At 40.0% G+C, this 21,932-nt stretch overlaps 2 protein-coding genes across 7 annotated transcripts; one reads left to right on the forward strand and one right to left on the reverse strand.

Moving 5' to 3' along the window:
• Positions 1-2,568: 2,568 nt before the first annotated feature.
• On the reverse strand, positions 2,569-11,978 carry pde5aa (phosphodiesterase 5A, cGMP-specific, a). Its single transcript, XM_034688978.1, has 20 exons — positions 11,337-11,978; positions 10,208-10,886; positions 9,450-9,533; positions 9,203-9,283; positions 8,328-8,417; positions 8,079-8,216; positions 7,914-7,981; positions 7,636-7,784; positions 7,131-7,306; positions 6,986-7,036; positions 6,567-6,713; positions 6,266-6,394; positions 5,167-5,261; positions 4,947-5,034; positions 4,295-4,395; positions 4,124-4,201; positions 3,983-4,046; positions 3,820-3,894; positions 3,265-3,348; positions 2,569-3,130 (listed from the first exon to the last, which is right to left on the reverse strand). Exons 1-20 carry the CDS (start codon positions 11,624-11,626, stop codon positions 2,957-2,959), a joined length of 2,841 nt encoding a protein of 946 aa, XP_034544869.1. The 5' UTR covers positions 11,627-11,978; the 3' UTR covers positions 2,569-2,956.
• Positions 11,352-21,217, forward strand: ppp2r2ca (protein phosphatase 2, regulatory subunit B, gamma a). Of its 6 annotated transcripts, none has more exons than XM_034688981.1 (11): positions 11,352-11,835; positions 12,981-13,426; positions 13,880-14,255; positions 14,747-14,844; positions 15,010-15,193; positions 15,768-15,880; positions 16,136-16,313; positions 17,794-17,958; positions 18,109-18,278; positions 19,184-19,275; positions 19,589-21,217. In XM_034688981.1, the coding sequence occupies exons 3-11, from the start codon at positions 14,192-14,194 to the stop codon at positions 19,878-19,880; spliced, it is 1,356 nt and encodes a 451-aa protein (XP_034544872.1). In that variant the 5' UTR covers positions 11,352-11,835; positions 12,981-13,426; positions 13,880-14,191; the 3' UTR covers positions 19,881-21,217. The 6 variants fall into 6 exon arrangements, with proteins under 6 accessions (XP_034544872.1, XP_034544871.1, XP_034544873.1 ...); XM_034688980.1 differs by having other exon boundaries at positions 11,352-11,796; XM_034688982.1 differs by having other exon boundaries at positions 11,352-11,796; positions 13,142-13,426.
• The last annotated feature ends 715 nt before the right edge of the window (positions 21,218-21,932 follow it).

Raw genomic sequence — 21,932 nt, forward strand, 5'->3', positions numbered from 1 at the left:
TTGGGGTATGGACATTTCCAGAATTAGGATCAGAGTTCACCTACATAGTCTTCTCTGGAGTAAGACAGCTGAACTTGAGGTGAGAGGACTTTTTGTGTTTTTCATGTCAAATTGTAAATATTCAGCTCCTCAGTATTTTTCTTCTAGGCTTTTAAATGATGGGTTTATAACAAAACAAGTGTTACCCTTACAAAGTGTGAGGGGAAAGCTATAGTTTAGATTTGTATTAGCTAGCTCAGTAGTTGTTAGATGGTTGTTAGCCTTGATGCTAGCAAAAAAATCCAGTTGGGGTTGGCCGTCACTTTCTCTTTGTGGTTGGTTGTCACATGTAACAACCAACCCCTATATTGGCAAAATCATGCATGGTGAAATTAGTTGGAGTGCGCAGACCCTACATTTGCCATCACTGTAACTCAGACAGTGACTGCATGTAGCCTAGTTGAGTAAGCCATTATTGTTCGGCCTATTTGTTTGGTTCTTCATGTTGTTATATAGGCTGGCCTAAAGATGTGTTTCCTGTTCATGGTCCTTGCTCATTTTATGTTATAATGCATTAAGTTATGTAGGCCTATCACTTGTCAGTGCAATTAAACTTTCAAATTTATTTCTGCCTTCTTGCCTTTTTTAAAAGATTTTTCCCATTGAAATACCATTGTGACAACCAACCCCATAGTGTGTGACAACCAACCCCATAGTGTGTGACAACCATCCCCGTGATGGGGTTGGTTGTCACAATGTGTCAGAGTGTCTTTGATAATTAATTGCCTCTTTGTTACAATGAGTTGGAAAATGAGAGGGATACACATTTTAAGCCAACACCTTAAGCTTCAATTTAATGTAGTGATGAATATTGAAAGATGTTTTGATGATGAGCAATCATCAAAACAGTAAAAAGTGTGACAACCAACCCTGTTCTCCCCTACTTGAGTAGGCCTACTTGCTTTTAAAAATACTGAAGTATTCAAAGTACTCAAAAAGTAGTATTTTCACAATACATAAATACAGTCAAGACCATTACTTAAAATCTCTAAAACTATACCATGGTATAAAAGCAGCAACTAAGTTACTCCAAGCACAGACACCTTAGTTTGAAATGTTCATCTGGAATGAAACAAATGTTACATAGCTCAACACGCTTTCTCCGGTTGGACAGTGAATTTTTGTACATTTGGGCAAAGTGGGAAACAGGGAGATCATTTCAAATGATACGTATCATTCTTCATTTCAAAAACCTCAAACAAGGGCTGAAGATATGGCCATGTGTGCTCAAGAGGATAATTATAGCCATCATTACCACCTCTAAATGAACTGCCTGAACTGAGTGAAGTTTGCTCTGTGTTAGCTCCACGTTCAACCGAGGGATCAGTTTTCAGAAAAGAGAAGGGAACTCATGAACTGACTTCAAAGCAAAAGAAGTGAGTAACTAGAGCATTGATAGAAATGTAGTGGAGTAAAAAGTACAATAATTATCTTCTGAATGTAGTGGAGTAAAAGTAATAAGTACCCCCAAAAACATAATACTCAGGTAAAGTATAGATACTCAAAACATGTACTTAAGTACAGTACTCAAGTAAATTTACTCTGTTACTGTCCACCACTGCTTATGATCAATGAAAACTATATACAGAATTGAAAAGTAAATAATTGTTATGGTTACTATCGCTGACTGTTTTCTATATTATATTTTTTATTTGTTTATACTAAAACAATTATTTTAATTATTCTTTGAAACACAAAGTGTATGACATCAGTGTATATACAGCAGTTCACTCACTCACAGTGAGTGCCCCTTTATTCTTAGATTTTATCGAGGGAAAATGTAGGAGTCAACAATAAAATGATATATGACACATTATCTAAGTTGTATTTTTTTCTCTCCATTTTATTCATGCACACTTGCACATTTAAGTGAACACCGTTATAGAAAAATGCTAAGCATGTCACATTTAACACAACTAATTTGATTACAAATCAATTTTTTATGACTTTGTGGCTCCATAAATATTTGATAGGAAAATAATGGCATTTTTTTTCAGTAGCATGTAAACTGACACTCATTGACTTCAAATCAATATAGAAATATGTTTGGACTAGCAGCACTTCATGCAACACTTCATATTGTAGTGCTACAGATTTTTCAACATCAAGCATTTTCCTCTTTCTCTATTAACCAACATAGTGATCCACATGAGACCAAAGTAATGCAATTTATTACATATAACTTTTGATTGCATGAATGAGTCAGGATAAAATAAATGATAAAAACATACTTTACTGCTTAATTAAAACAGATATCTGGTGAAAGTCACTAAATCAATGCACAGAAGTTGAACACCGGAGTGGAGACTTAAGCTAACCCCCCTCAACGCAACTACAAACAGAATCTGAATGTGGACATGATAGCGACATGAATATCATATACAGTGTTGAAATACTCTACAGGTTTGTAAAACTTAAAACTGAAGATCAATGCTTGCCTGTGAATATGCGTTATAGTTGACTGAACGGCCTCTTTTTATGTCAATAAAAATGATTTTAATAACAGAGACACAAATTAGTGCACCTCAGTGTAATTGTTATTTATGATGAGAAACTTTATTACTTTGTCTAAAATTGTTACATAACAGAAAACAGCCACTCACAAAAAGTAACCCTCTGGTTTGATGCATATATGCAACATGATATATCATATACACATTCAACCCATTATGCATTTGAACATCTGGGTATGCATTCATTACACAGTATGGAGATAATCGGTCATACCTGCAGCATTACTTAAACAATAGTGTACTAGAGTAAATTCCACTGACATCATTTGTAGTTAAAGTTCATGTGTCAGGAACAGGGCAACATTCAGTGAAAAGTTGTCCGAGAGAAGATGAGGAACAAGTATGGGTGGGTAAACTCTTTAGGGGTCCAAAAGCTATGTCATCTTAATCTTCTGCTATCTCCTCTATTCCTCTGTCTGTAACTTTTCCTCATCGTCCTCATGAGCTTCCAGGGTAACACTGCAAAAACTATTTTCACTGTCTTCCTCGGCTTCCCTAGCAAGCTGCTTCCAGTTTTCTCGGTTCTTTTTGCATCCAATCAGCAGCGGGGAACACGCATCAAACTGTGACGAAACAGCCTAAGGGAAACATGGAGAGTGTGACGATCAGAGTGATGGGAGGGTTCACATTTGAGAAGGTGAGTAAACATGCTATCTGCATGTTTTACATTGCATCATCAACATGCATGGAAAAAAACACAGATATACCACACCTTGTAGAGTGGATAGCAGATGTCGTCTATGTATTCAACTTGCAGGTATGGCAGACGAGTACTGTTCGCTCTGTTCATTATGCCCTGGCAAAGACAGAGTGTAAACTAGATGTTAGAAAAGTACCCTTTCATAGAAGGTAAGGTCAATTGCAGTTAATCTAATTAAACATAAGCTGTATTTTGGGGATTTTCAAAAGGAGCATTAGAGGCAGGAAAGGCTTCTGAAAAGACTTGTGCAACTGGAGTAAATGGTCTTTGGGATCCTATATTGCATAAGATGTGACCTTTGACTTATCCAATCACTAAGGAAGGCCTCTCCCTCAAAGAATCACAAGTCAAGAAATAAATAAAATGAAAATTGAATAAACAGCCGTTGGCCCATCTGCATTTAATCTCTACTGTAACCATTTGTTAAAAAGTGATTATTTTTTTCCACACAGGAAAGTGTGAACATTTTTTCAGTTCATCCTGGATCCAAAAAAGGTTTCCCAGTCTGACTTCAATCCAACAAAAGCATTAAATGTAACCAGACAAAATTCTTCTAGCAAGACTTACAACAGGATTGATTTTGAACTCCTCTTTCTCTCTGTCCCCTTGCGCAAAGAACTCAGTGGCAACCAAGTTGGCAATCTGTTTTGAGAGAGAGAGGTTATGAATTCAGTATAACAGAGGGGTTGTTGTGAAGTGTTCAGTTAAAAAAAAAAAATGCGAGACCTACCCTTTTTTGTTCTTGCCAAGGCTTTGTGATAGCAGAGAGGTCACTGGCTGTCATCAACATTGACCTGTGGGGTGAAGAAATCACTTAAAGGGACAGCTCTTTTAACCACTCCATCGTATACAATTATGATATTATTCTCACCTCAATAAATCTCTTTGTTTCTCACTCTTCCAACTCACTTTACTTTTCTTAGTAAGACTGAAGAACTCTTTTCTCCTCCTAAAAAGTCAAGCACAAAAACAAGGGTATTAGGGATTAATCAAGATACAAAATACTGGACCCAGAGCTACTTTGACACATATTCTAACATACTCCATAAAGACAGTCAGGTCAGTGGCGAGGATGGCCCTTTTGATCATCTGTAGTACAGATCTGTGATCCTCTGGAGAGAGACCGCTGAGAATCTGACTCCCCTGGGAGAGAAAGAGAGAATGTAAAGAGTCTGACTTTTAGGAATATGATGCCAAGCACAATCCCAAGCTGTCTGTCCGGAGAACAATTGCAGTGTCTACATTAAAACTAAAATGGAATTTTCGAAAAATCTCTCCTGGTGAATATCATATGACATCCAAGTTGTGCATAGTAGATGCTAATAATGCAAAAATGCAATGTTCCCACTATTAATTTGGTCTAACAAGAAAACAAAATCTCAAGTATTTTACATTCAAATAAAAAATACTTGGGAAAAATGATTGCATATTACAATATGTGTGTTAAGTGCTACATCTTATTAAATAAATTAGTGAAAACAAAGGGAAATATAGATGCAGTCTAATGAACTGTGATGATTGGAGCGCAGCAGGCTGTGCTATAACTCAAGATTAGTTGGTCTGACTGGATATAGGAGGTAGAAAGGATTACATGTAAACAAACTGAGGATTTCAAGCTTACACAGGGGACCCAAACATTGACACAAGAGTTGAAATGAATACATTAATGAAGATATAAATGGATGAGGTCTCACAGTGTTGTTCAGGATGAAGAGGCACAGGTTGTAGTGATGATTTTCAAGAGTAGAGTGTCCATACAGCTGAGCTAAAGGCTGCTGACTCCTGAGAAACAGAGAAAAAATTAAAAGGCTCTTTGTAAGAAAGAAGCAGGTTAAAAGAGATTGGATGAGTGCAGAATAAGAAAAAGTTGGATGAAAACACACCCATAACTGATTAGAGATTAAATATGTTTACCTTTCTATGTAAGAGTTGCTGACTCCTCTGTGGTCAATATCATGACACAAAGTGGATATCATCAATGCAAAAATCTCCAGACGGGAAAAGATTGTCTGTAATGCAAAATCAAAAAGAGATGTAAGAATTAAGACAAAGAAGGAATAGAAATGTAGAAGTAACTCAAGTGTTTCTCTTCATGAAAACTTTAAATGTTAAATGTGTTTTTATTCATCTTTTATTTTTTTTACGCTGACTCATTGAAATGGTAACTAGTTCTACAGTGAGAGAGAGAGAGAGAGAGAGAGAGAGAGAGAGAGAGAGAGAGAGAGAGAGAGAGAGAGAGAGAATTTTGTGAATTTATTTAAATTGAATTTATTGTGAATATATATAATGTATGAATTTATGTGCTTTGGCAATAATATCTCGTTGTTCATGCCAATAAAGCAATTTGAACTGAAATTGAGAGAGAGAGGGAGAGAGAGAGAGAGAGAGAGAGAGAGAGAGAGAGAGAGAGAGAGAGAGAGAGAGAGAGAGAGAGAGAGACTACAGTAAGAGAACAGCAAAGGTCACTTAGGTTGATCTCCAGACGGGTGTGTTCGATCCCCTTTATAAAGCAGATAAGAGGGCTTATGCAGGTCTAAAATTATTCTTGTCCAAATAATTAAGGAGGCTGTGCACCCGAGAATCCTGCAGTCCTCAGGTGACCCGTCCACAAACATCAGAGAAGCTAACTTAAAACGGATGAAGCTGAGTAAACGTATCAAAAAGAAACACCAGTAAAGTTATGACAGCTCCACATGGTTTATTGTAGTGTTGGGTGAAGTCCACCAAATTGGCACGTCAGTTTTTGTAGTGAAACCCAACCATAGACAGTCTTGTTGTTCGGGTAAGGCCTGCATTTTTTTTTTCTTTGGCTGGGTTTGGGAATATAATATTATCTAGTACTCCCATACTTTATTTTTCTTTTTTTTTGTCAGCATGCATTGGTTTAGGATGTGGAGAACCAGAGCACAGCACAATATGACCTAAAAGTTCTAAAGCATTCTAATTTGGCACACTCAAAAATAGTTGTGGTGTTGAAACAGGTTTCATACATGCACATGAGAAACCGACTAACCTGGAGTTGGTCTGTGGCCGTGAGAATGGCAAACATGCTCTGAGCAGTGCTCAGTGCATGGCTCCAGTTGTGATAAGGCACACTGTTCCTGTAACCACGTCTCACAGTCAGGACCCACTGGCAGAGACTCTGGGTAAAACAGACACAGTTTGTAAATAGCTAAAAAGTGATCAATTTATCTCTCTTTATACAAACTTTATTTTCAACAATGAAACTCCAAGAGTTAATAACAATAGTGTTATTAATGTCTACCAGAGAGTTATTTGTTGCCATGAAGCCTGTATATTAGCCAGTCAGTTACCTTGTAATCGATGTTAAAATCCTGCACCAAGTTGAGGTCAAGGAACATACGAACGGTGGCCTGAGAGGTTACATCTTCTGGCAGACCAAAACCAGAGAAATGGAAGTCCAGAATATGCAGGGATTTGGCAGAGGGAATCGAAGCCTCCTGAAAAAGAACCAAACGAAAAAAAGGTCAGTCACAAAAACAAAATAAAAGCCAAAAAACTTCTTTATATTTTTTAGCCATTACCTTTGCCACTAAAAGGCTATGAAAGCCACTCACATGTAGTGACAACTGCCAATCAGGCGCTTTAAGTTGATGGAGTATTAGTTGTGCATTTGTACAAAAGCTAATTAATCCGACATGCAGAAATAAACTCAAGGGTTATTTGAAGACTGCTGACAGACTGACAATACAACCAAGGAGGGGTAAATCACCTGCAATGCTTGGACTTCCTGCTCTGCTGCTGTGATGTGATATGCAAGAACCTGTCGGAATAAGATGAAACATGACATTTTGAGTTTCAAACATTTGAAACTGGGAAACTGGACTGCAAAGAAATAGAATAAGGGGGTCACCCACCTCCTGTGTGACCTCAATACTGGCTCTCCGCTCCTCAGTGATCTGCACGGCCTGAGCATATTGCAGGGCCAGGCCACAGTATACTGCCAGGTCTTCTAGTAGGCGCTGATCATATCTGTTAAAGGCCTCCAACTCGTCTGAGTCTCTGCACCTTTTGCTCATAAGCTGGCACACCGCTATTTGACAGAAGAGAAATTAACAGAGAATGATACATCATAAAGACATTGGCCATTTCAGGTCCGCAACTTAATAGACTGGAGGGATATCAGGCCATATTTATGTAAAATTAACTCATTAGCTTGTGTTCAGCTTTAGCCCCTGTTAGCACTTATGCACTACCAAGACATTGTTGTTTGAAAATGTTAAATAACATGATAGAAGAGGCATGAATTTATAGCTAACGGTGATGTTAGCCAGCTCGCAGTGATGTGATAGCTTAGAGTAGGAAGAAATGTAAGATAATATATGTTACTGTGACTTAGCTTAAACAATAAATGAGTCTTACCAATAACATCTTCAGACATCTCATTTCTGACAGGGCAGCATATCAGACTCTTCATTGATTCTTCGCAACTTTCCGACATATTGAGCGTTTCCATAGCAGACAGAGTGCGACGGGCGTATGTCTGGTCAATATCGCTGATGTCATGCTCCCTAAAAAATTATGCAGGAACTTTAAGAACATATATAACGCCAGATGTAAAATATATGATTGGTTCTTTTACTTTGGTAGGATTTAGTGAAATTCTTTGTATTGATTAATCAACAACATGCGAGTAGTACCTCCTGTAGATCTGGCAGGTAGATCCAAGCTCTTCACACTCTAAGTGGATCACTCTGGAGAATGAATCCTACAATAAAAAAAATCAAAGGGACAGAAAATACCCTACATTAGAAAATATAAGATATGGAATAACTGTGGGGGAAAAATCTAACAGAATAAAGCACCTTGTCTTGATCGTTGGGGATGAAGATGGTGCAGTACTGAGCACGTGTGAAGGGCATGATGGTGGCAGCCATCTTACTTAGTAAAACTTCGAATGATTGGTGCTCCTTTGACAGTACCTCTGCCATCTCTATCAGGGCCTGACACACAAACAAGTAATGATTATACATATATGGATTACATTAACATACAAACACAAATGCATACACATGGAAATAAGCAGACTTAATATCAATCCCTTGTGTTGTTACCTGACTCCGTTTGGCTTCCTGTCTAGAGCTCTCATACAACTGAACATTATCCAGGACCATCCCCAACACATCCATGTGATTAGAGAGTACCTGGACGAAAAAAAGATCTCAAACTCAACCCACATTTACACATTTTACCTGGCAGAGAAATTAATTAATTAATGTATACATGGTTAACATTAGAATGAGAGATACAAACAATACACTACATAATTAATCAACATCAAATGAGGGGGAGTGCTGTTGTACTAAATATGTGCAAAGCTGTGATTCATCTAGGGGGCACAGGACAAGAGCTGAAGCTAATCTTAACTTTAATGATAATCAGTAAAACAGTATGATCTCAAGTGTGAGGGTTTTGATACAAAAGTACAGAAGCATTTATACTGGTTAATAATAATTTATAAGGTACAAAGGATGATTGTTTTGGTTCATTTATTCATTCATTTTGCCATGCCAGCCCAATTAGTTCTGCAATGTGTCTACAACTGGGCTGTTGTTGAGGAATACATCAACATATCCTGCACACTTACTACAATTTGTACGCCTACATGTAACTAAGTAATAGCTACTCCGTATTCAGTAGATTGACTTGTATTTCCATGTAATGTGCAAAAAGTGAAACAAAAATCTTTTAAGATTTCCTTGACTAGCCAGTTTTAATAATAATGTAACATTTATGTACTTTTATTATACCACATAAAAAGGATGATTTACAGTCCCAGAGCTGTTATATTGTATGTCAGCAATCATTTAAAGCCAGTTTTCATGTTAAATACTTTTGGGGGATTTTTAAGTGTTGTGTAAGGGGTAGTATACAATAGATGAGAACTCTTACGTTTGGTAGCAAAGGGTTCAAACCATCTCTGACTCACCTTTTCATCCATGTTGGTGAAAACAGAAACTGATCCATCAGCACCACTTATCTTGTTGATCATAACCACTACACCAACCACCTGTGCACAGAAAGGAGATATTTAAATTGTTATAATCTGTGGTACAACTATCCCATTCAATTTCAAAAGGAACGTTTTGGTTATTACATCTTCTCTGATAAGGCAAGAAGCATAAGAGACGAAGATGATCATTTAGAACTGAATGCAAAAAAGCAACAAATGTTACCTCTCCTCTGTGGTTTTTGATGGGAATGCACAAAATGCTCCGGATCTTTGATGACTGATCATCATCTATTTCAAATCTGGGATCCTGAGAAAGTAAAACAAATAATAATGAGACTCCAAAAAAACATGTTACATTTTTTTTTTACCCTTGTGTGTAAAACATATAAACTGCACTGTTTTGGGCATCAAGATCTTTATGTAATATCACAGCAATATACTTCAACACCTACCCACTGTACCAATCAGTTTTAGACACACCCAACCAGGAATACCCACGTAACTAAGTAAACCCTGTGTCCCACAAATTAATAAGAATTAGGACTTCCCTAGGCCTTATGAATCCACACCCACACTGATTGAGGATTACCTGGTGAGTAGCTATGCCAGGTGTTGGCACTGACTCCTAATCCCATTGGTGTTGAAGCCAAGTCAGGATGGAGCAGGTACCGTTAGTCCTTTCTCTTTGCATGGGTGTGTGTATGTGTGGGTTTATGTGAGGAAAAGGACAGGCTGGGGAGTAGTAGATAACATCACTAACTCCTAAATCACATGCTAAATCTGTGGGAGACAACTCTTAAAGGATTAGCAGCAAGTGCGTCATCTGGGATTCCCTCACACACCCCCACCTTCCATGAAAATGCCATGTTGTGATCTTAAAAAGCTTGTCAGGAAATACCTGACATGTTGAGGTTAGAGATCCAAATTACCGCTGTAGTTTTACAACACATTTTATGAGTACATGTTTGTCTAAAGGTTTACCTCTGATACATCTTTCAAGTTCATCAGTGACCCAGTAGCCAGTACACAACCCATGATGCCCTTGACCAGCTCCATGTGCGCATGGCTGCAGAGGTTCCTTTCACTAAAACACCCCAACTCCATCAAGGCAACAGCCTCCTCCAATGTGCTCCTTCCACCACAGTCTTTTTTCACTAGAGAAAGGCAGCAACCCTCTGCTTCCATCAACTCCCCAGAGTGCAGGACAGCCCCGTGGCAGAGCTCTGCCACAGAACCCACCCAGCTGAGACCTCCTCGCAGGAGCTCCATTATCCACGGGCACCACTCGCCATTTCCACAGGCTGTAGTCGATGTGGCAGTGGGACGCTGCTGTTGAGGAGGGGAGTGGGATAATTCAGGAGAACTGGGGCATATGGGAGAAAGAGGAAGGCAAGGAGAGAAGGTGAAGCGAGAGGAGCGAGGGGAGAGAGGGGAGTGACAGCCCACATCAGGACTGAAACAATCGATCCACTCTGAGGCACCGCGGTTGGAAGTGAGGGGTTTGAGCCTGTCTGATGTAGAGGAAATGTTCAAATGTGGGCCGCTGAATTGGGAGGAACCTCTGCGATGAGGGGGAGCCTTCATGAGCAAGCCAGAGTGGTCTGAGCTGCTCTTAGGAAGCCTGGGCAGTTGAGGGGACGTCTCTGTCTGTGAACTGACCCTGCAATATCAGGAGAGAGAACATCACTGACAGGAAAAGCACAAATCCAAACATAAAGTTTACTGTACAATGTCTTGGCTGTGGTCAGTACATCAACAGACTGTTGAAACACTTTTCTGTAATTGTTGGTCACAGGGGACTTTTGTTCACCCTTTAAACAAACAGGTTAATTAAATAAAACATGACATTAAAAACTATATCTTAAAACATGGAGAGTTAAGCAGATTGTTTTAGTTTTTTTTTATTTAGACTATCATTTCCCCTTTCAATTTCTCAAATTAATGAGCTATTGTTACAATTGAGTTTCCGCCTGAAGGATATCAATCAAGATTTTCTTAACATAAACTGGATAAAGTTTGGCGCTCTCTCTTAGTTTCATTGCACCCATAGGGCATTTTTACACGAGTCCATAAGGTCACATTCATGGCTAGGCTATCGTTTATTACTTACACAGAAGCTCTGCGTAAAAAGTAGGCTCTCGTGAAATCAGAGTGGTCGTCTAGCCATGCCTCTACATGGTCTCGCTTCATACCGTCCTCAAACCTCTTTTTACGCGTCTTGGACCGCGGGCTCCACAGCGGGGAGAAGAACCAGCCCATGCCCCTCATCATCAGCGGCTTCGTCTCTTTCTCTCTGCGGGGGAACTCCTGTGTCATCACAGCAGCTTCAAATGATGCCCTGGCAGGAGTCGCACTGTCAGACTCCATGAACTCTAACAACTCAGATTGCAGGCAGGGCATCCCCTCGCTCAGGTAAAGCGAGAAAAGATCCACCAAACTCAGTTTGAGGTTATCGGAGTCAGTTCGGAGAAACACGTGCCATGTGGAGGAGCCCAGACAGACTACAGCAGTGCGCCAGGGAGGAGAGTGTTGTATACCCGACGAGCCCGTGGAAAAAAGCTTGCGTCAAGGTAATCCCTGACCTTTTCTTAGTCCATCTGGCGGCACAGGTAGGCTGCTATTCGTTATATGAGACCGATTTAAACTTCGTTATACAATGAATGGACTGGGTCCAAAATGTGAATTTGCACCTTCGAGAATGTGCTCATAGATCAGCCAGCCCCTTTCCATTTTCTCCAGTGCATTTGACCTCCTGAAGAAAGTTCCAGATTTATTTTGTTATACCGAAATTGTTGATTTTGTTACGATGAAACACATCCTGTGAAAGACTGAGTACAAAAGTGTCATTTTTTTTTTTTTAAAGTGGGCAGATGTTCAGATTTTCAGTGCAGGAGTGAGACATTTTTGACTGGAGTAGCCAAACTAGGCACTGACCCGACTTTTAAAGGGGTGGCAGCAGGCATGGTTAACATTAGGGGTTTACCCCAAACATAGTTGGATTGTCTCCACTAATCACATTTACTTTAACTCACAATATGAAATAATTGTCCACATTGAAATGTAAAGTAGCCTGTTGAAACTCAACCCAAATAGTTGATTTCAATATTAAGTGCCACTGCCACCTCTGACAAGGCTATAGCTAATCATGGTTTCGGTAGCAAATCAAATTTCATCCCTGTCTTTTTGGTAAGACAGTGGTAGACACCTCACTTATGATTTTTATTTTAACTTCTGACTTTCAAACCCTGTTAAGGACATTTGTCACACATACAGATGAAAAGAGGCACAATAAGCATTTAAAGCTGATATACTATCAATATGGATATATATAGCTTTGCTTACATCTGACTTTTATGAAGTACATTTTTATTATGCATAATTTATCCTAAAATAAACCAGAGGCCTCCCTTGTATATTTTTCAACATGTTTGTGATTGCAGGACATAAAATAAAAAAAAAGGTCTGTATTGTGTGATGATGAAGCTCTTATGTTCATTGGTGACCTTTCTTTCTCTCTTTCTCAAAAAATACAAAACAGAATAAAAACTAGTCATGTAAACACATTTAAAAACAACTAGATTAAAAAAACACAATAGAAGAGATACATCTTCCTGTATTTACACTCTTAAGAAGAAGTGGTAGTATTTGTCTTAACAGTGAAGATTTGCTCCATTGTTTGATTTAAGTCTTTCCTTTACTGAGCACCCACATTTTACCTGCAAAATGTTCTGTGTTTAACAAACACACAAATTAGTGTGTTACAGCACCCTTGGAGGAAAGGGGAAACGTCTTCAAGAATTTCTACCAAGTGCAGTTGCCTCTTCAGATCAAGCTTTGAATTACCATGACCTGGATGAGAACCTTCACAAACATACAGCACCCTCTGCTGGCCTCTCATTTCCTCATCATCTGCAGTGGGTGGGCTCATCGATGACAGCTGTGCTGTGATTGGCTCTTCCAGGAGGAGGCTGCCATGACACAGTGGATGCTGCACAGAATCAGTTCCACAGCATCAGCAGCCAGCGCACCTCCATCCTCTTCGTTCTCCCTCTCTCCTTCTCTTTTTTCTCCTCCTTCTCACCACCAACACCACCACCACCACCCTCGCTCTCTCTTCTCTTTCTCCCTCCTCCTCCTCCTCTCCCTAGCGAAACACGGGGAGGAATAGCAGCAGGAGCAGCACGAGCAGCAGGCTGACTGGTAGGTGTGCTGAGGCCTGTCTCACTCTTGTAGCACAGGCAAGACATCGCGTTCTCCTCTGATCTCCGTCAAGGACTATCTATTTGAGAAGTGTGCGTGTGTGCGTGATGAGAGCGGGGATCTGGAAAGTAGGCAGTGAGGACTACCACACCTTTGGAGCTCTTACTAGCACTGCCTGATCAACACAGGGTGGATGTTGCAATATATATTTTCTCCTCCTTTGCATGCAAATGATTTATATTCTGTTTTTATGCTGGAGCTGTCTGTTGATTTCCTGGTGTCTGCTTCAGTGTTGATGAGGCCTAGTGTGTTTGCACACGTGTGTCTTTGCTAATGAGTGTATTGAATGTCTAACAAAGGTCACATCTTTGGGCATGCTGTGTGGATGTATTGTCGGCTTGCTTAGTGACTGCCTTCCCCTTTTTTTTCCTCCCAAATTACCTTCATCACCAGCCGTTCCATCAACTCCTCCCTGCCTCACATCTTCTACCTCATCACCTTCATCTTTGCTGCATTTTTCTGTCCCCTCTCCCTACTTCCTTGTTTTCCTCTTTGTGTCCATTCTCATCTGCATTTCTTCTCTACACCTTTCCACCTTCCTTCTTTCCATCCTTCCGGCTGGCTGGTTTTCCCAGGATGCCTTGTACCAGGCCGCTCCGCTAGGCCCGAGCAGCATGGGCGGAGCCTGGGTGGGGAGAGAGAGCACGGATTGGACCCTTCCCCTCAGGACGGGCGCGCTGGCGGGTCACCCTACCTCGGCTTCAGATGGGCGAGGACGCTGAGAGCCCCAAAATCAACCACACCTTCCTGCGAGACTACGTCACTGAAGGTAAGACAGACAGTGTGTCATCCTGGTGTCCGTGGTGTCTGATATCATGCTGGTATGATTGAATGGAGTCATTTTAGCTTCATGGGTGCATTAGCCCTCCAGTAATGGATATAGGAATGAACATTGACACCAATCACCCCATGGCTTGCTAAGCACTCACCCAGTGTTCCTATATTGTTTAAATTTTAGATTCAGTTTCGCTGTGACACATTTTTGTTATGTACTTAGATTATATAGCTTTGGAATGGTGCTTATTTTTTATCGCATGCAGAGAAGGAAGGAGTTACTCTGATTTAATTGAAAAGGATACTTTGTATTGATCCAGCTATATTCCTTCATTCTTGTCTCTTGATTCCCTGCACCACATGTTCTCTTTGCCCTCTTAATTTTCTTTTTAATTTTCTTCTTAATCAATCATGTCCCTGTCTTTCTCTCCACCATCCTTACTACTATTATCTTAATTGCCTTTTTTCCCCTTGTGGTCCTCCCAGCTGATGTCATCTCTACAGTGGAGTTCAACCAGACAGGGGACCTGCTGGCCACAGGGGATAAAGGTGGCCGAGTGGTCATCTTTCAGAGAGAGACTGAGGTCAGTTTAATATGTAAAATTACAGATTCATGCCACACACAGCATGAGTTCATAGTTGCACCCTATTTGCAGCATTTTTCTCTTTAGTAGATGTTCTCACTGTGATGTCCATACCTATTCATGCTGATTGCAATCTCTGTCTTTTTCACTGTTTACCTTGAACAGTCTAAGGGGGACCCAGAGGAGGTGGTGGAGGCAGGTGACTCTGGGGAATATAATGTCTACAGCACATTCCAGAGCCATGAGCCGGACTTTGACTACCTGAAAAGTCTAGAAATCGAAGAAAAAATCAACAAGATCAGATGGCTGTCTCAGCAGAATGCAGCACACTTCCTCCTCTCCACCAATGGTGAGACACCAGTGATACGTAGAAGATCCACCAGATTCATAATCACTATTCGGATGAGGAAAAATGAGTAAATCTGTATCCACCGCAAATTTGTTTTTGATTGATCTCTATTGATATTGGTATTTGATTGAGGTGACATGACTGACTTTGGTGTGGATTACAAACTCCAGTACAACCTACCTCCAATTCCCAGCATTATGCCAGCCTGGCTTCATCTTCTGTTACCAAGAGGGGATGATATAACACCACGTCAGTCATTAGAGTCACTTTTGTGGTTACAGTAGAGGCATCAACCTGCCAGTGTGAAAACCACATAATCTAATCTGTGCTTTAATTGCACTCCTTTTATAGGAATAAATTGCTCTTAAATTAGTGAGACAGGGATCATTTTTTATAGCGATGTAGCTCACTTTACAAAAGACAATTGCTCATCTAGGTATCCTTTCAAAAAGACCATTTAGAGTACAAACTGTTAAATGACTGAAACTGTTAAAGTTATCAGTGGCCTTCATTGGCAGCTTTTTCAGAACCTAATCAACTTTCAGTGATGTGCAAATCTCTCTGCCTGTCACAGATAAGACCATTAAACTGTGGAAGGTGTGTGAGAGAGACAAGAGGCCAGAGGGATACAACCTGAAAGATGAGGAGGGACGGCTCAAGGACATCTCTACCATCACCTCTCTGCAGGTGCACACACGCACACAAACATGAAGTACCCCACATGCACACGTTTATCTTCGTAGGTCAAATACAACATGTATTCTTCTAGTAATTTTCCACTATCATCCTCAAATTCTCTTCTTCTTTTGCCCTTTTCTTTTGACTCAACTGCCATAAAGCATTTTGTAAAGACTTGTTTTGAAATGTGCTTTAAAATATAATATTTTTCTTCACCCCTTTTTTCTGTCCCTCCTTTATTGTTATATTTTGTCTGTATCTAAGGTGCCAGTGCTGAAACCCACAGATCTGATGGTAGAGGTTCGACCCAGACGAGTTTTCTCCAATGGCCACACGTACCATGTCAACTCCATCTCTGTCAACAGTGATGGGGAGACCTACCTGTCTGCTGACGACCTTCGTGTCAATATGTGGCACCTCGACATCACAGACCGCAGCTTCAGTATCCTTTTTAACCTTGATTTGCTGTGTTCATAAAATACCTTTTTTTTTTGTTCAATTACACTTTGCCCATAAACAGCCTTATCTGATTGATATCTAGTGCTGGACACTGATTTGACCTGTAATCTAATCACAGGATGCTGAATTCCCTAACATCACATGAAGAAAAGAGAAATTATTAAATAATTTTCTCTGTTGAGAAAATTTTAGTGTGTCATCACAAATACATTTGCAATGGCAATGACAGTAGGATTCATCAATAACTGGTGCCGGAAAAGCAAATAATTGAAGAAATGGGGGAGCATGTGTGCCTCAGTTCTCCTGAATTGCGTGTATATCACTTCGCTATTTCCTAGTGATAAAAATAATCCTTTTTTTAAAAACTTTTTTTCTCCTGTATTTGATAGCACAACTGAATGGAGACAGGAAATGTGGGGCGAGAGTGGTAGAAAACATGCATCAAAGTGTTGTGGCCTCGAGATGAACCAGTGACCGCTGCATTGAGGCCTGTAGCCTCTATAGATGGGGTGCACTCTTGAACTGCTAGGCCAACCAGCATACATTTAAAATATCAGTCAACCTTATATATCTTCAGAATCTAAATACATTATTCTAAAATTGCTTATAAGATTACAAAACTTTGATTTAATGTCGTCTAAATCTTAAATGATAAACTGTCAAAATTAGGACATCATTAGTTGTTACATGTACATGTACATGTGAAAGACTCCATCTCATGAGAGACTTGTGAGAGTCACATGCAAGTGTTCCACTATTTGTTCCCTCTGAAGAAAATACTCAGACTGTATTATACAGGCATGTAATATCAAACAACGTTATAAATACCTACAATTGAAATCTATTTTGCATGTTTGTTTTTTTATATTTCATCCATTATGTGCCATCTATTATCAATAATGTGAAAAACAAAGCCATATGTCTAAACATAAGACACAATGTCATGTCTCAAATACACATGCAGTCAGAATATACCTTACATTCTTGCTCATCTAAATTCAATCTGGATATATATTTAATGTAAACATCTCATGACTGTGTTAGGATATATGTTTGAGTGCAGTGTACCTCCAGGGGAATGTGTATTCTGCACAAGGCTGTAGCGTGATAGATGGGGTGCATTTGGTGATTTCCCATTCAAATGGAAGCTGACCTAGAAAATCAGAGAGGCATCTATGGAAGAAGAGTTTAAATAATTCAGTCAGCAGTACACTTTCTACTGAACCACACAGGACTGCCACAAATAGAACAGAGAGGAGCTGAGTGTGCGGGCATACTGGGGCTTTGTTGAGGAGCAAATTTTGTGGGGTTTTGATTATGAAATGAGTTTTGAGCATGAAGAAAAAATCAAGAGGAGAAATCCTCTCTCTGTCTATAATGCTGTGTGCCTTGGATGTTTGCCCACTACTAGGAACACGGTGCAATCTTTGTGGTGTTAAATCCCTAACAGACCTTTTTCTCAGATATCGTGGACATCAAACCAGCCAACATGGAGGATCTGACGGAGGTGATAACAGCAGCAGAGTTTCACCCCCACCACTGTCACTTATTTGTGTACAGCAGCAGCAAGGGCACCCTGCGTCTCTGTGACATGAGAGCATCCGCACTCTGTGACAAACATGCTAAACGTAAGAATGTTGTGGAGATTAGAAAGCATATATGATACATTTTTGCTGTGTAGATTTGAGCAATAAGTATATTGGTGCCCCATAACTATACTGTTTTTTAGATTGATAAATCTTCTCTAAAATACACCTTACCTCACTGTCATTTTTCAGTGTTTGAGGAACCTGAAGATCCAGGGAGTCGTTCCTTCTTCTCAGAGATCATTTCCTCTGTGTCGGACGTAAAGTTCAGCCATAGCGGACGCTACTTGCTGACCCGAGACTACCTCACCGCAAAGGTGTGGGACCTGAACATGGACAAGGGCCCTGTGGAGACATACCAGGTAAGGTAGCACAGCTGTCTCCTTCTCTGTGTCTGTCCAATAGACTTTCTACAGGAAGTGAATGTAGCCCCTTGGCTTCAAAGTTAATCAGGATTGGACCAGGGACCTTCTTGCTGTGAGAAGACAGCACAAATTACTGCACCACTGTGCAGCCTGGATTTGGAGTCCATCAATGTAAAGTGCCTTAATCTTGACTTCATCTTAATGGCCAACAGGGGGCACTGGTATGTCTGCAAAAACAATGATTCTATGAAACCAGATGAGAGAGCATGACACTACTTCTTAGTTGATATGACCTCAGTAAACCTAGTTCTAGTTGTTGTTCAAGTCTTGCTCCATACAGCATTTTTATTTTTTAAAATCCTGGTCCTATTTGCTATAAAATAGATGATAACAGGATATGCCCTAGAGTGTACCTTCTTGTCAACTAGAACAGAGACTTGGCAAATGTGTGTCCATCCCCTCTTCTAAAAATGGTCACTTCTTGCTTCAAAAATCAAATGCCTCAAGAGAGAAGTTCAACACCAACTGGTGATGTCTGTCTATGTCTTTCATTTAGTCTTCACTTTTTTGAATTGGTTCTGATCTGCATATCATGTGCCAAGTATGTCCAGTATGTCCACCAAAAGTTGAATTGCAGGAAGCTCATTTAACAAACTATCAAATATTGAACTATGGACTACTGAATAATGGTTGATTATTTATTTATTTATTTAATTAATCAGTATTAACAGCAAAGACATTTTGTTTGTACATTGCCACAGATGGACTGCATGAAATACATAAATATGACATTCTATAAGACTTTGAATGACTACAGTTTTTTCCAGATGTAGATTTTCTATAAACCACTTGACCACTGTGTGTAATTGTAATCTAAAGTTGACTGTTTGTATCATTATTAGGTCCATGAATACCTGAGGAGCAAGCTGTGTTCCCTCTATGAAAACGACTGCATCTTTGACAAGTTTGAGTGTGTTTGGAACAGCTCTGACAGGTAAGTTACAGAGGTAACAAGTGGAAATTGATTGATAGAGAACAGTATATCTGAGTGCTTTTGAAAAACAGGGACAGGGAGTGTCTTAGTTGTGTTTGTGCTTACAGTCATTCCCTAAATGCTGTGCCTCTGCTGTTATCTGACATTTCAATCAATTGCAGTTACAAGCTTCGCAGAGATCCAATCAATCCCTGTACCCTTAATTTTGTTTCCCTCTTTTCCTCTTCCTCTTGTTTCCCTGAGTCCTGCTGCATTGCACTCAATTGCCCTTTTCAATACAACATCTCATTATGTACTCCTCTCCTCTCTTTAGCGTGATCATGACAGGAGCCTACAATAGCTTCTTCCGGATGTTTGATAGGGAGACGGGGCGAGGCGTCACACTGGAGGCTTGGCGAGAAAGCAGCAAGCCCCGGGCCGTGCTTCGGACCCGGCGTGTGTACACCGGTGGTAAGCGTCGCCGCGGAGATGTGGGTGTTGACAGTCTGGACTTCACCAAGAAGATCCTGCACATGGCTTGGCATCCAGCTGAGAATATCATCGCCATAGCCGCCACAAACAACCTGTACATCTTTCAGGACCGCGTCAACCCTGAAGGGCAGTGACAGTGATGGAAAAGTGAATGTGCACAATGGCGGAGACAGTGCAGAGACAGCAACCCAAATAAATGGGGATGTTTAAGGGATGGAATGGGGATTGGACAGCCTTGGCAACATGTTTTTTGTTGGTATTAGATTGGATTGATGATAAAAACAAGAATGTTAATCTTTTTGATCCCCAAGGATGGTGTTATATAAGTTTTGTTCAACTCTGTGGTGAACTGACCTCTACAGCACCTACCAGGACATTTTTTCTTCCCACTTCTCCCACTTTTTGAAGATGTTTGTGTAACTGCCCCACTGTAGAGGCAGGACGTAGAGGTGCGGGGACACCTCTCCATCTGCTATGACTCAATGCTAATGACCACACAATGTTGCACTCCTCCTCACTGATCTGGCACCTTTTCACACAAAATGGAATTAAAGTGTTGGGTAGCAACAGAGAAAGTCCTTGACATGACTAGATGACATATTTCCGATGACTTTGCCAGACAGTTCATCTAAATCCAAGCATTTTTTCACTGTTGTGGAACATTAGGAGTGATGTTATTGTACAGCTTTTCACAACAACATCATCAACCTTTGACTTTTTTTCCATCCATCAGCTGCCAACAGCAGCTGATTCTCTCCTTTAGAGCAGTGCTCTTGGAGAATTGCACGCATAAATGACCCCTGACCTTTGCCCCTATTCACTTTGCAATAACAGCACTAAGAAAACACAGTGCAGCCATTTCCCTGCTTTGAAACATTAGCTCTTCTTCTACTACAGGTATACATACACTCTTTTTACTGCTAGCTGTAAATATTATGTGTTCTTTTTTTATTGAGGTACCAATTCCCAGAGAGCTGAAACGTGATGGATTTCTAGCTGGTACACTGCAAGTGAACACGAGATCTCACAAAATAATGCTGTTAAATCACACTAGTCTCAATTCAAATTCATCTGAGGGTTTATTTCTTGTTACAGTACATAGATAGGTACTGCTCGCTGTGGAAGAGGAGGAGTTAGTCATCCACAAACCAACATGTACTGATTTGTTGTGTATGTATTTGGATTTGAATCATTTGTACACACTCCTTTTTCTCTAAAGTCTGCATACATATATTGTGAATTACTGAATAGGACAACAGTGTGTTCATGTTGACCTCTTAGAAATGTCCAAATTGTGGCTGTTTGTGGATATAATCAAATATAGACAATTAAATTTACCTTAAGTGATATGCTAATTCAACAAGAGCTGTGATCATTTTATAATGACACAAAGCACATTGTATGGAAGTATACTACAATCAGGAAAAGTTGGAATTGAAGCACATTGTTCATAAATGAGGCCCCTGGTTCAGCCAAGTTTTGATGAGTGAGCTTGTGTGCAGTGTATTTGACAGTCAGAGGTTATAATCAGTGCAATAGCTCATTATGTACATTGCTGAAATGTCTTTAACAGAAAACACTAATGCCATATGACTTTAATATATCACAGGTTCTACATGCCATTACGCCGTATACCTCACAGCGCCACATGCTACTCTGGGGTGTGACTGAAAGGTAAGATTGTATAGCAATGAGGTGAAGTCTGTGTTGGACAAAATTTTGTGACCTGGGCAAGATTTGATTGTTTACAGTGAAGTGCTTTGTTTTTAAGTGACCTTTGCCCTGATGGCATAATTGATGTGGGTTTTGGATGTGTAGTGAAGCAGGTGGAGTAACAAAATACATGCAAAGAGGCTGAAATAATCACCCTTTGCATTTTTTTTTGCAAAATCTGTTCAGCACTCCTGGTTTATCCACAAACGCTACACTGTTTCAACTTAGAAGTCCAAAAAGAGAATAACATTGTTTATTTATGCTGTATGTTCCCCTTTCTGCTCTATCTTCACTTTCACTACCTTTGGTTTCAAAATTCACTTCACAGAGACATTTCTGTTACAGCCTCTGGGCTTGTGGGTCCTCTCGTAGTATCAGCTGCTGTGTTTTGGTCTTCAATGTCTACCTTTGCTGTTTAATGTGGACATAATGTTGCACTGATTGGTTTAACAAAGTGTTCAAACAAGCAAATT

Source organism: Notolabrus celidotus, chromosome 7 (genome assembly GCF_009762535.1).
Source record: "Notolabrus celidotus isolate fNotCel1 chromosome 7, fNotCel1.pri, whole genome shotgun sequence".
NCBI lineage: Eukaryota > Metazoa > Chordata > Actinopteri > Labriformes > Labridae > Notolabrus > Notolabrus celidotus.